General features: G+C 32.5%; 2 protein-coding genes across 3 annotated transcripts; one reads left to right on the top strand and one right to left on the bottom strand.

The window, feature by feature from the left end:
- Positions 1-7,910: 7,910 nt before the first annotated feature.
- On the bottom strand, positions 7,911-8,315 carry LOC120213967 (S-protein homolog 2-like). The gene has a single exon (XM_039212001.1). It carries the CDS (start codon positions 8,313-8,315, stop codon positions 7,911-7,913), a length of 405 nt encoding a protein of 134 aa, XP_039067932.1.
- A 3,713-nt stretch (positions 8,316-12,028) lies between these two features.
- LOC120213359 lies at positions 12,029-13,704 on the top strand. 2 transcript variants are annotated; one of them, XM_039211546.1, is made up of 3 exons: positions 12,029-12,395; positions 12,723-13,386; positions 13,420-13,704. In XM_039211546.1, exons 1-2 carry the CDS (start codon positions 12,058-12,060, stop codon positions 13,375-13,377), a joined length of 993 nt encoding a protein of 330 aa, XP_039067477.1. In that variant the 5' UTR covers positions 12,029-12,057; the 3' UTR covers positions 13,378-13,386; positions 13,420-13,704. The 2 variants fall into 2 exon arrangements, with proteins under 2 accessions (XP_039067477.1, XP_039067472.1); XM_039211541.1 differs by having other exon boundaries at positions 12,723-13,383; positions 13,417-13,703.
- Positions 13,705-13,706: the final 2 nt, after the last annotated feature.

Genomic DNA, 13,706 nt, shown 5'->3' with positions numbered 1-13,706 from the left:
CCTCAAATCTCAACAATTGGTATCAGAGTGGGTCACAAATCAATGGTTTAATAACCTTGTGAAGATCTTTGAAGCTCTTTATCAATTTCTGACACAACCGATAATATGACTTCCACATTCGATGTTTACTACCTTGAGGACTCTTACTCCATCCATAGGCCTTCTTACTTCAATGGAGAAAATTATTCATATTGGAAGAATAGGATGATGTTGTTCATCTAAGCCATCGACCCTACGATTTGGGATGTCATCGTTGACAGCTCTCTCGTTCATCTAAGGAATCGATCGGAATGGACAAGTGAAGATAAGAAGCTTGTCCAACTCAATGCCAAAGCCAGGTACATTCTCTTTTGTGCTATTGGCTTGGACGAATATAGTAGAGTATATTTATGCTCCAATGCTAAGGAGATTGGAGACAAGTTGGAGGTGACCCATGAAGGAACAAACCAAGTGAAGAAGTCCAAGATTGACATTCTCACTCTTAACTACGAGAACTTCAAGATGAAGCCCAATAAAACATAAAAATGATATTTGATCAATTCACTTCAATCATTAATGATTTGAAGAACTTTGGGAAGATCTATCCCAATGAAGAAACAGTGATAAATATGCTTGCCTCATTGCCTACGTCTTAGGAGGGCAAAGCAACCACCATTAAAAAAGCTAAGGACTTGGAGTTGTACACCCTCGATGAGTTTATCGGTTCTCTACTCACTCATGAGGTAAAACTCTAAAATAAGAAAGAAGAACAAGAAGAGAATAACAAGAAAAAAATGAGGTAAGAATCACTAATGAGAGTAATCAAGACTCAAGTGAAGAGGTGGATGAAGATGAAGAGATGACCAAGCTCTTCGAAAGATTCACTAGATTCATGTCTTCCAAAGAAAAAAAAGTGAAACATGGATCGAGTAAGAGAAAAGGTCCCCCAGTGTGCTTTGAGTGCCAAAGAACATGACTTGTCAAATATGAATGTCCCATTCTGACTTTAATGATGAAGAAAACTTATGTCTCGTAGCCATCAGAAAAGATTCAAAGGTAACTTCTAACTTTAGTTATTTAAATTGTATTTGGAATTTGAGACCATGAATTCCAAATATAGGAAATTAATTTTAAAATTTAAAGTTAAAAATGATTTGATTTTGAATAGCAAAGTTTGATTTTGAAAAACAAAATGAAATTTTGAAGAATGATTTAGAGCTTTCAAAAAAAAATCAATGATTTAGAAAAAGAAAATCTTGATTTGAAAGTTAAGCTCAAATGCTTAATAAAAGAAAATGAAATAATTTCTCAAAACAATTCATCATGTTTAAAAATAACAAAATGCTCACATTGTCATTTTCATGGTCATATAGAACATACTTGTCTTTTAAAACTTAGAAAACATTTTAAAATTAGACAACTATGGGTTCCTAAGGGAACAAGGGACATTGAAACTAACATTCAAGGACTTAAAAATTTGAGCACCAAAAACAAAGTAAATGCCTCTTGTAGGTGTGTGAGAGCTATGGTGATAAAAGTGAAGAAATATCAAATGTTCTAGCCACACAAGGAAAGGAATAGATAATCTCTACACTTAATGTTTTTAATTTTACATAATTGGTTGTCTATTTTGTTTTATGCATGCATGAGTTTTGAGCATAAATGATTGTATATTATTTTTCATCTCATGTATGTTAAAATGTGTTATGATGAACATTTTTAAAGTTTTATTGATTTTTCATAAAAAAAATTCATCAAATGATTTTTGGTCAAATATGTTTTAATGTTTTTTACAAACTTTTATTTTTGACCTTAAATTTAAATGCTATGCGTGTATTTTTTATTGCAAATGATACCTCTCTAACAATTTATATCAATTTTCAAATGCATAACATTTTGAAAAGCTTTATGCATATGAACTTTAATGTCTCATGTTAATATTGCATAAAGTAGAATAGATTTGGATATATTAAATTTAATGTGTTACTAACATGTTAGTTCATCTTTGTTGAAATTCAATAGTTTTTAAGTGTCAAGCTTTTAAAGTCAAATTGTTTTTTGGAATGCATTTGTTGAGGGGGGGAGCTTTTGATCTTTCAAATGGTTTCTATGTTAAAATGTCTACTTACTCTCCATTGTTATTTTTTAACATAAATGTTTGAATTATTTTTGATATAACAAAAAGGGGAGAATTATAGGTTTGAAAAATTCAATTTTAAAAATAAAAAAGGGGAGCTTTAATATTTTCTAAAATACTTCTCTTTTTCATTAAATGTTTTATTAAGCGAGAGTTTTGTCAATGTCATTTTTCAAATGTTTTGTTATATCAAACAGGAGGAGACTGTTGAACCTATTTTGATATAAAAAAAACTTAAGGGAAAAATATTTTTTGGACTAAATTTATTTTTTCAAAATTTTCAAAAATATTTCAAAAGTTCATTAAACTATAATTTGGACACAAAACAATTTTCTGGGAGAAAGTACCAATATTGTTTTTACAGTATTGATACCTCTTGAACGGTATCGATACTATTTTTGTAGTATTGATACATAAGGTAAGAGAAATATCATACTCTCATGGCAATACCGATATTGCCTATGGTTTTAAATGTGCTCAATTCTAGAATGAAAAATTGGTACCGATATTCTTAGGAGTATCGATACTACTGTATAGTAGTATGGATACTGTAAACTCTAGTATCTATACTCCTCGCCCAACGGTTGAAAATGACTAGTTTTTATTATTATTGTAGCACTGATACTCCCTAGTCTGAGCAGTTTTATTTTGTAGGAAATTTAATCCCCAACGGCTAGAAATGACTACAAACTCATTCCAACATATAAAAACAAGTTGATACACTTGAAGAAGGTTACAACACCTATCCGAACAATCCACATCAAGAGAAAAGCTCTTTCAATCTTATTTTCTTTTTTTCTTGTATATAGAGTATTTTATGAGCTTAATTCGTAAACACCTACCTTTTTGAGGTTTTCTTGTTTACATTTCTTTATTTTTGTAAAAGGGGTTTTGGTTCTATCTTAGCTATTGAAAAGATAGTGAATTTGTAAAAGTTACTCTTGAGCCTAGAAAAAGAAAGAACAAATTAGTGAATTTGTTAGAAATCCTTACTGAGGTGCTAAGGTAGTGGATATAAACTTCATTGAGGAAGTTGAACCACTATAAATCATTGTGCAATTTTTTTATCCTTTCTCCTTAATTCCCAAAATTTTTAATTAAGCCAATTCACCCCTCTTGGCCACTTTTTCGGTTGATCTCATAGAGCCTTAAATCTCAACAACTTAAGATCACACAAGGATCATATGAGAAAAATGTTAAAAACATAGCCAAACAATCTCGAATAAAGGATAGATAAACAAACACCACAAATAGGAGATTAAGTTATTTAAAGACCACCGACAAATCATAAATCAAAATCGAGCGACGTGAGAAAACTATTCACAAATGTAAGTCGCGTATCCAAATTCAATCCAAGAGTCTAAAGCAGAGAAGATCTGTAACACCCCCAACCCGTACCCGACCTGGATACGAGTCTGAGATGTCACATTGACTTTTCAAACTTTGACTCTTGACAAAATTCAAAGAAAATTTAAATCTTTCATTAAAGTAAAAGCGGTTTAGTTACATAAATTGACCACAATACCCAAAATCAATCAGATCATAACTAATTCAACCAATTAGTACATGCCAACTATACTCAAAATAACCAAAAACATTTAAATCCTCTATTTTCTGATCTGAAATTTTGTAAGGGAGGTGCTGACCTGTCTTACTCTTCTTCTCTTCTCTTCTCGCTTCTGTAACCTACGTTTGAAACAATCACACGCTAAGTCGATGACTTAGTGAGGCATAAAAAACACATATAATGAAATTCATACCCACTAATCATGCATGACTGTTTTATGCTATCAAATCATATAGCTCATTTATATATACATCAACATATATATGCACTTGTACCATGTCACAAGAAACACATATATCATTATATCAAAACATACATATTTATGTACAATCATTTCTATATTATCAATTTGTACATTAGTCCTTATAATTTTATACTCTTATCCATAATATCCTTAATTATCACATCATAGCACATATATCAGTTCACAACGAAATAAACATATAATCATACCAAGTTTATTTATCTTATTATTTTTATTAGCCCATGAACACATGTGAGAACTATAGATATGTGAGTCTATAGAGGTTGTGCACTAATGCTGTCACCACAGCTCGTATAAATGCACCGAAGTGTCACGTAGAATTGCACCGTAGTGCCGCGTAGAAATGCACCGAAGTGCCATATAATAATGTCCATAAGGACCACATATCATTCCTTAAGAATCATATACATATACTAGGGATCAAGTATGTGTCTCACAAGACTTCACACATGTTTCAAAGAATATATATATGTCCCGAAGAACCGCGTAGACCCTCGACTCTTGGCATGCCAACTATACCCCTAGCTCTCATGACACATAACATGGGCATTATCATTTAGGTCATTTCACATGTTCACATATTCATATTACCTGGGCACGTAGTCTCATAGTTTTTGAACATAACTCAATATCACATTTTCATATAATCACATAGTCACATAGTTCACTTAGACGTAGATCATTTCCATATAATTCACATGTTACATATCTCAGGTTCTTGTATTCATATAACATATAACCACATAGTTTACTTTCACATATACATGTTCTCATATAGTTTCTATCATTTCTCACACAATCACATTTATTCATGTTTAGTATTTCATCTAAACCGTATAATAATGACATATACTCATATCACCGAATAACTTCACCTGAATATATCTTTTGTTCATTTCAATGCTGAAATCATATAACACATAAGTTTTCCTTATGTCATTTATGCTACTTATTCATATAATCTTATGTTATCTCCTAGGTAAATGCTACTTAACTTATCTCATTTTCCATTTATACCAGTTTAATCTATTTATTTAGTTAAATTTCACTTAAATCCTATACCATAATTCTCTTTAAATATACTTTTCTCTATAACACTTATCTTATAGTTTGGCATTATCATTTATACTCAATTCCCTTCACTAATATATTATTCTCATATTACTCTATAGTCTAATCTTATTTAACTCATCACCTTTCTCCTGTAGTCATATAAATCTATTATATTGATTCTTATAATTGATCACATTTACTATGTAACATGTATGGTCACCTATCATATAACCTATTTCACATTCTCATGTAATCATATAGATCATTCATATTAATTCCTATAACTTATCACACTGCATGCATTCACACAAATCATTTAATACATACTATTATATATATATATCACATATACCCAAATCAAACATATGCATATGATCATACATTCAGGCATTCTAATATAGGAAATAGACTTGTCGCAAGTCTTATTTCCGTTAAACATCATAAACTAACTTGTATGCACTCACCTGGCCTCACTAGTTAATTCCAATCTCTTATCTTTCCCCTTGATCGATCTTACTTGTCAATGATTCTGGAACTTTATTAGGCTCTGAATCTACATAATTATATATTTTAAGACAATTATTAGATACATATACCTTGTAATTTGATACTAACAACTTAAACAACTTATTAAACCAATATTCACAATTTTCCTTTAGGGGGAATATGTTCCCTACTATGGGGGTTCGATTCCCTCATGACATTCTGGAAATTTTTGTTCGTTTGAAGGGGTATCGGTTCCCCTTGCCCAGAAATCATATTTTTCAGCTCGAAAATCACTTCATTTTCAGCTCGAAAATCACTTCATTTTCAGCTCAACACTTCATACTTCACTCCCTTTAATATTCCTAACTTTCATACACATATTTAAACTCATTTCTACTCCATAATCACTTCTTTAAACTCAAAATTCTATCATTTACATTACATTCAAGAATCACACTAAATTTCCAACATGTTCTAAAACCCAGTCTATCACTTCATATCTCTTAATTTAACCCTTGACAAGTCAAATTAAACTTCAAAATCTATTAACTCATTCTATTTCAAAAATTCACTTAAAAGCTCATTTTTCTTAATTTCTCATAACTTGCTAATCTTTGAGTTTTAAGCCACCTAAAGCTTTCCTTAATCTTTCTTAGCATCTCAAGAATCAAAACAAGCTTTAAAACGAAAGAATTAACCAACTGAAGACCCACTTACCTTATACAAGGCTTCACGGTGGAGAGGATGAAGAAGAAGACTGAAGAATACTATGGAGAAATTATCTCCTTTCCCACGTTTTTATATCCCTTAAAAAGAGATTAAAAAACCTTCTCTTAGAAAAGACCATAATACCCTTGTTATTTCCAAACTTTACCATTAAATCCAACATCAACTTTCCTCAATTAAATCCATGAACTTTTAACTTATTTCGAAATCGAGCACATAGTTTTTAAATTTGTAATTTAGTCACTGACCCTGATTTAAGATGTTACAAGATCATCATGATTACAAATAAACACAATCTTGATCAAATCGTGACAATATTAAATCAAGCCTTGAGAAAAAAATAAATGAAAATAGCAACCAAACGATCGAAAACATGCTAAAAGATAGAAGAAACGTATCATAAATGAAGAGGAAAACATACCAGACAACATTTTTAAAATTAAAAAAAATATATACAACAAAAAAAACAATGAATAGAAACAGTCGTGATCAACACTAAAATTAATGTCGTCACCAATCACAAAGATAAAAAAAACTAACGATGACAGAAAAGAGAAAAAAAATTAAGGTTTAAAACCATATAAATTATTTTTTTGTAGATTACTCAAATAATACCAAAGAACATAATTAAAGAAAAAGACAATCAAAATTTGATGCAGCAGACTCACTTGCTGCATCCAATTTTTATTTTCCACTTTTTCAGTAACGCAAAAATGTTAGATAGGGTTGAGTATTCGATCGAGTTGAATCAAGTTTAAAAATATTAATTTTAAAATTTGAGGAGTTTTATTTTATAATTTAAATTTTATTTAATTTTTTTTCAAAATCTAATTTAGTTTATGAAATTAGAGTTGAGTTTTGAATTCCGTTTAAATTTACAAGCAATTTCAAAGGAAGCTATTGTTTTCTTTGATTTTTTTTATATTTTGTGACTATATGTTTCAGGGTAAACTACATGGTCAGTACCCTAACTATTAATTTTGTTCAGTTTTTGTCACACAATTATTTTTTTAAAATCATACCTAACATTTAATTTATGTTTCGTTTTAGTCACCTACAGTTAAAAAAATAATAGAACCACTGACTTGATATTTTTTATTTTTTAATGATAATGTGGTATTATCTTATGGTGACTTGTCAACGTCACCATTAAATTTTTAACGATGAACGACAAAAATAAAACCAAAACTAAACGTTAATTATGATTTTAAAAAATATATTAGATAATAAAAATAGAATAAAAGTGATAGTTAAAGTACTAAAAATTTATCGTATGTTTTATTTGCTAACTTGTATGTTAAAGATGCAGGACCGGTGGAGAATTGTGGTGGGATTGAGGAAGTGTAGACTACATGTGTACCTTACTGTCTTTAAAAGTTGAATTCTTTCCCCCCACATAGATCAGTAGATAAACTACAGTGAAGGTTGCTACTGATGACGAATTCATCAAGAAAAACGATGAATGATTCTTATAAAGGGAGGATGTATGGATGGATCGAAGAGATGGCTTGAGCAATCGTCCCTTCTTAAAATTTTGAAAACTTGTCCTAACATAAAAATTTTCTTTTCTACCGGTTTGTGCGTTTATGTGGTCGTGAATTAATTAAAGGTAAAACACAGTTGACATGCAAACCAGCAGTTGAGATTTCAGTTAATACAAGTGATTATTATAGATTTTGAGAGTGATTTAGGAACCCCTACTTGTTCCAACCGTAACAATGATTAAAAGTCCCCGTACAAGGACCGTTTTGTCTTACATTCCACACGCATTTATCATCTGTTTCTAGGCAACCCTCACCCCAAGTCCATTCCCTCTCTCCATCGAAAACGTCGAACCAATGCGATTTTCCATTCGATGTCACGCGACAGAAAAATAAGGTCCGAGCGAAGTAGTTTGGTTGAAATCGGAAACCATAGGATTCCCTGTAAGAAAGAACATGAACGCCGAGGTCGTCGTCCTTGGATTTGCAATGGATGGTCAGTTCCTTCTTATCTTCCAAATCGTTATAGAGTATTACTTTCACAAGCACAGCCTCTATGCTCGCAGCCAAAACCAGCGTTGCAAACAGCAACCACGCCAACCTGATCGCACATGGATTCATGTTTGCTCCTCCTCATGCTCACCAAAACACCATACAACCTTATAAATGATTTTCTCCACTGAAACGGGCTGCTCTCAATCTTTTAACGCCTTGCAATTTATGGTAAACTGGAACCATTAAGATTTATTTAACTAAGCAATTAATTTTTATATCGTATGTTGAATTTGAATTTAGGTTACATTTGATTCCCTGTACTTAAATGAAAAATAATCAATTCGGTGAAAGTAGAGTGAATAATGAATTGTAATATAGCATAAAATGTATCGATAATTTTTTGTTGATGCGAAATATGTGTCACCACAGTTATAGACGGTTCATCTCTTCTGATTTCAAAAAGAGTTATATTCGATGATCAGATGACTGTTGACTGGTGTCAAAAATTATTTTGTCTCTATTTGAAAACCAAAAAAAGAGATGAATGAGGGTGAGGTGATTTCATAGTGAAATTACAGACGATCAATAAATGTCGCTTGATTTCGAAGATCGGAATAATATGAGAGAGAACCTCCTCCATTTAGTTATATGTAGCGACTTATATAAGAATCCGACTTATTTACGGAGACGGAAAAGAGATGAAATGGGACTTAAGGTCGAGAATCCTACCAACTTATTTATGCAATAAACATATAACCCATCAATTTAAGTAATCAATGGCATTTGAAGTTAAAAGAAGATGAGGAAAAAAAAATTCTTGCTCATTTCCCTATGCTCGAGTTTTTTCTACCGTGTTGGTATTGAGAGTAATACACGAATGCACGGGGATTGATGGGGTGGGTCCGCGTGGTTTCTTCCTTGGTGCTTTACACTGATAATACTGAAAAACCCCATTCTTTGCAAAGAGTTCATGTTGCAGGACCGGGCTGTTTGGAACGAGGAGAAAATTAGGAGGCTCTTTGTGAATGTCGAAGCTAAGGAGACTCGGCGCGTCTCGATCTCGCCTTGTAGGGAGGATATTCTCGTATGGGGCAACCATTATTCGGGAGTGTACTCTGCAAGGTCTGGGTATCAATGGTTCATACCGTCATGCGATATCATGATATTGGGCAACCGTCGCAGGCATGTCAGATTATTTCCACGCTCAAAGTTTTGCCTAAAATTCGCATCTTTGCATGGCGGGTTGCTCATGAAGCGTTGCAAGTAGGGCGTCGTCTTCCGATTGCTACTCTGCCCGATGGTTTTTCCTAGTGATCACTATCTTTAAGGGATGTACCCGACCGATAAAATTGACTAAAATAGACTTAAGTCGGAGCTGTTTGTGATTCGAGGTGGTGGTGATCTACAATCTGTTCAAGTCTAAATTGGTATGGACCTAAAATGGAGTTGGACCTAGAAATTTCGGATTTGAGCCCAACCTACACCCTACCTAAGAACTATATGAAACTGAATTGAACCGATAATATGATAATCGAATTCTACCTACATCCGACCTAATATGAAATCATATCGAGATTAATTTGGTAAATAATTGATATTACCCAACCTGTTATCAACTTGATATGTTATGAATTTGGCATGTAATTGACTTAACATGTAAATAATATGACTTGTAATTGAATTGATATAATATTTACCTGACTTGTAAGTTATAATTGATGAAATTATGAGATTATAAATTTATGATATTATAGTACGACAAAGTAACTAGTACGAAACTCCATTTGCAAAAATAAAATATGACCCAAGTACATTAACCTATTGTAATTAGAGGTGTTCAAACATACTCTACTCGATTGATTTGATATATTGACCCGTTAATTCGAACCCAGGAAATAAAATAATTCTATAAAAAAAAGTTACCTGACTTGGCTAAATACCCGACCTATGATTTTTCTTTGTAGTTGGACTAGACCTGAAAAGGGAAAGATATAACCTTGCATTCGAAAAATCCAATATTTACTGTCAAACACGATTTTCTAAAGTTTAAACTTAATCCCGAGCTCACTTCAAAGCACCTCAGAATACACCTCAAATTTGCTAAATGTTATTCAACTGGCTCAAGAAAATAATCGTGTCGTACGCAAAATAATCTCGAGTCGAGTTCGAATTGATCAACTCGTTAAGCACCCTATTAATTCAAAGAATTATAAAATACAACTCGAATAATAAAAAAAATAGTAATTAGTGAATTGATTTTTAAGTTGACTTCAATTGAATAAGACTTTATAACTCAAAATCTTTTGACTTAGTTTGACTTGATCCAACAGTCACCCTAATACCCTTAACACCATAACACAGTAAATTTCCATGTTGGCAAAAAAAAAAATCGGTGAAACAATTGAAACCCAATGTAAGTCGCAAATTCCATGAATCCCAAATTGAAAAATAATAGAAAAGAAATAGAAATATTTACAGTATACTGTTCCGCTAACCTGTTGGTAGGAGTGATTAGACGCCGGAGACAGTAGCGACTGGTGGCAGGAACGGACGGGGCTTAGGCGGCATCCCGTTGCTGGAGATGAAACGGCAAAGGAAAATCCGTTGGATTTTCAAAACCTAATCTAGGTTTTGCTGCCATTGTCTCCGACAGTCTCTTTGTGTCGATCTTCGATTATAATTTTAAGTTCTTGTAGAGAGAGGAGTTTCTGTTCCCCAGTCGAACTTTCCACGATCCGAGGACCGACAGCAATATTTTTTAAATAAAATAATATAAATTATATATTTAGAACCCGCGCTATCAGAAATTAAATAATAATAAGGGTAAAACGAGCAATTGTCCCATAATTATAGGTCTCTTTTTTTAAATTACTCAACTATGAAAAATTATAAAACCACCATCTATTTTGAAAAAAAGTAATAAATTGATTTGTTCAGGATGGATTGAGGAGGGTTGATAGGGCGTTGTTGCCCTTAAAAATTTTAAATTCTCTTATAATTTATATATATATTTTTATTGATAATTTATTTATGTTCTCCTAAAATTTTATAAGTTTATCCCTTAATATAAAATCTTACGCATATCTCTGAATTCGTTATTATTAAAAATTTAATATAAATGATATGGTAGTTAATAAAAATAATGCAATAAAAAAGTTAATTTTCAAATTATTTCTTATATTAGTTTGATTCTAATTCTAAAATATTAACGACAAGAAAATAGAACTAATAAATAATAACCAAAATGTCACAAAAAATGAAGGAAAAAGATGAGGTGAAAGTAGGGATTAAATCAATAAAAAATTAAAAAATTAAAAAAATTATTTTTAAAATAAAAATTAAATTAAGATAAAATTTTAACTTTGGGTGACAAATTTATTGTTATGTTAATTTTATTAATGATCAAACAATAAAACATATTTAGTGTTATATTTTAATTTTCTTTTAGTTATTTGTCGTTAGAAAATTAACAGAACTGCTGATATGATAATTTTTTAAAAATTTAACTATGACGTACCATTACCGTAAATGTTTTAACGGTAGTTGATTAAAATGAGATCAAAACAGAACACTAGTATGATTTTAAAAAATAATTGAATGACCAAAACGGAACAATAATGATAACTGAGTTACTAAACGTGGAATTTAACCATAATATTTTACAATAACAGATTAATTTGTTAATTTTTTAAATCGAGCGTTATTTCATAAACTTTTATAGTTGAAGAATTAAAAAATGCACAAACGACGTCGGTCTTCTCTTCTCCACTGAAACCGACATTCTCAAAGAGCTCTTAAAACAAAAATAAATAAAAAATTCCCAATCTCAGAAACTGTCGAGAGTTCGTATGTGGAGGGGAATTGACGAATGGCGCAATCATCACAAAAAGGGATATTGATAACGATTCCAGTTCTACTTCTCTCAGTCTCCGCCGCCGCCGTGTTCTTGTTCTTCATCTCTTCTTACCTCTCTTCTCCTTCTCCTTGCACTTTCCCTCCTTCCATCCCTCCCACCGCCTTTACCGCCGCCGTATCCGGTGGTTCAATGAGGGAAGAAGATGCGGATCGGAGGATTTCTACCAGCAGAGATGATATAGAGTGGGTGAAAGATCAGATCCGAGCTAATGGATTACATATGCACGATAATGTGCTTCGTAAAGGGATCAATCCTCGAACACGTGCTCGACAATTGGAAGATCTGAACAAGTAATTCTCGATCGAATTCTTTTTTCCTTTTAAGCTTTGGATTTCAATTCCTGTGTTTTTTTATCTGTTTTATTTTTCCCTCGAAATAAGTTGAAATGGAGAAGATAGATGGATTAACGAAGGTTATTAGCTTAAACAGTAGTGAAGGTTAACTTATTTGATATTAAATTCGATCAATGTTGCTTTGTTTAGATTGTACCATAAATAAAAATAAAAGAAATTAGAAGAAATAAATAAAGAGAGCTTGATTGTACTCTAATATCAAAGAATTATATTGAACTTGTGTTTATATTTCAAATTAGTGATAAAATTTTGTGGAATGTTCAGCTTTAAGGGTATTTCACACTATGAAGGATCTGAAGCAGACAACCACACTGCTCTTCCATGTCCGGGTGAGCTTCTTGTTGAAGAGCACCATAGTAATTATGGGGAGCCATGGGCTGGAGGCCGGGACGTCTTCGAGTTCCTTGCAGAATCTAGTCACCTAACACCTAATTCTCATGTTCTCGAGATAGGTTGTGGAACACTTCGTGTGGGATTGCATTTTATCCGGTATCTTAAACCGGAGCACTTCCATTGTCTTGAAAGGGATGAGCTTTCCTTAATGGCTGCATATAGGTATGAGCTTCCTTCGCAAGGGCTTTTACATAAGCGACCATTAATCGTTCGTGGTGAGGATATGGATTTCACGAAGTTTGGATCGGATGTTGTGTATGATTTGATATATGCTAGCGCTGTTTTTCTTCACATGCCGGATAAGCTCGTGTGGGTTGGACTCGAGAGTTTAGTGAACAAGTTGAAACCTTATGACGGGCGCATATTTGTTTCGCATAACATAAAGTTTTGTACGCGATTGGGAGGGGAAAAATGCACGAAAAGGCTTGCAAGTTTAGGGCTCGAGTATCTCGGGAAGCATACACACGACAGTTTATTGTTCAATCACTATGAGATTTGGTTCGAGTTTAGGCGGACTAAAGCTTAGATGTTCCAATATTCTTTCGGAGATTTGTTATTCGGAATTCAGGAAGCCAGGAGAGAAGATACAGGTGATGTCCTCGGTTTCGTATCCATTCGATCAATTCCACCATTCTCTTAGAAGGTTTAAGGCTGTTGTACCATCGTTTAAGGGGATAGGAAAGTGAAAAAAGGGGGGCTTTAATCACTATCATATTTTTGTTTGAATGGATAATCTGTTTGTGCAGTAAACATTAATGTAGGTATTCAAGCTGAATAGAACAATCAGATAGCTGAAGCTTTCATGAACTTAAATGGCTGTCAAGTGATGTATTGGGTTAAGCTGGTTGGAATCTG

The sequence above is a fragment of the Hibiscus syriacus genome, unplaced genomic scaffold, assembly GCF_006381635.1.
Source record: "Hibiscus syriacus cultivar Baekdansim isolate YM2019G1 unplaced genomic scaffold, ASM638163v2 tig00000738_pilon, whole genome shotgun sequence".
Taxonomy (NCBI): Eukaryota; Viridiplantae; Streptophyta; class Magnoliopsida; order Malvales; family Malvaceae; genus Hibiscus; species Hibiscus syriacus.
Note: the sequence above shows the minus strand (reverse complement) of the source record. Positions and strands in the feature narration are given on the sequence as shown.

Bases quoted from the DNA above. Each gene is read 5' to 3' on its own strand.
- LOC120213967 (XM_039212001.1), bottom strand. From the start codon at position 8,315: ATGAATCCATGTGCGATCAGGTTGGCGTGGTTGCTGTTTGCAACGCTG.
- LOC120213359 (XM_039211546.1), top strand. From the start codon at position 12,058: ATGGCGCAATCATCACAAAAAGGGATATTGATAACGATTCCAGTTCTA. The intron at 12,396-12,722 runs GTAATTCTCGAT...TGGAATGTTCAG, and splicing joins CAATTGGAAGATCTGAACAA to CTTTAAGGGTATTTCACACT.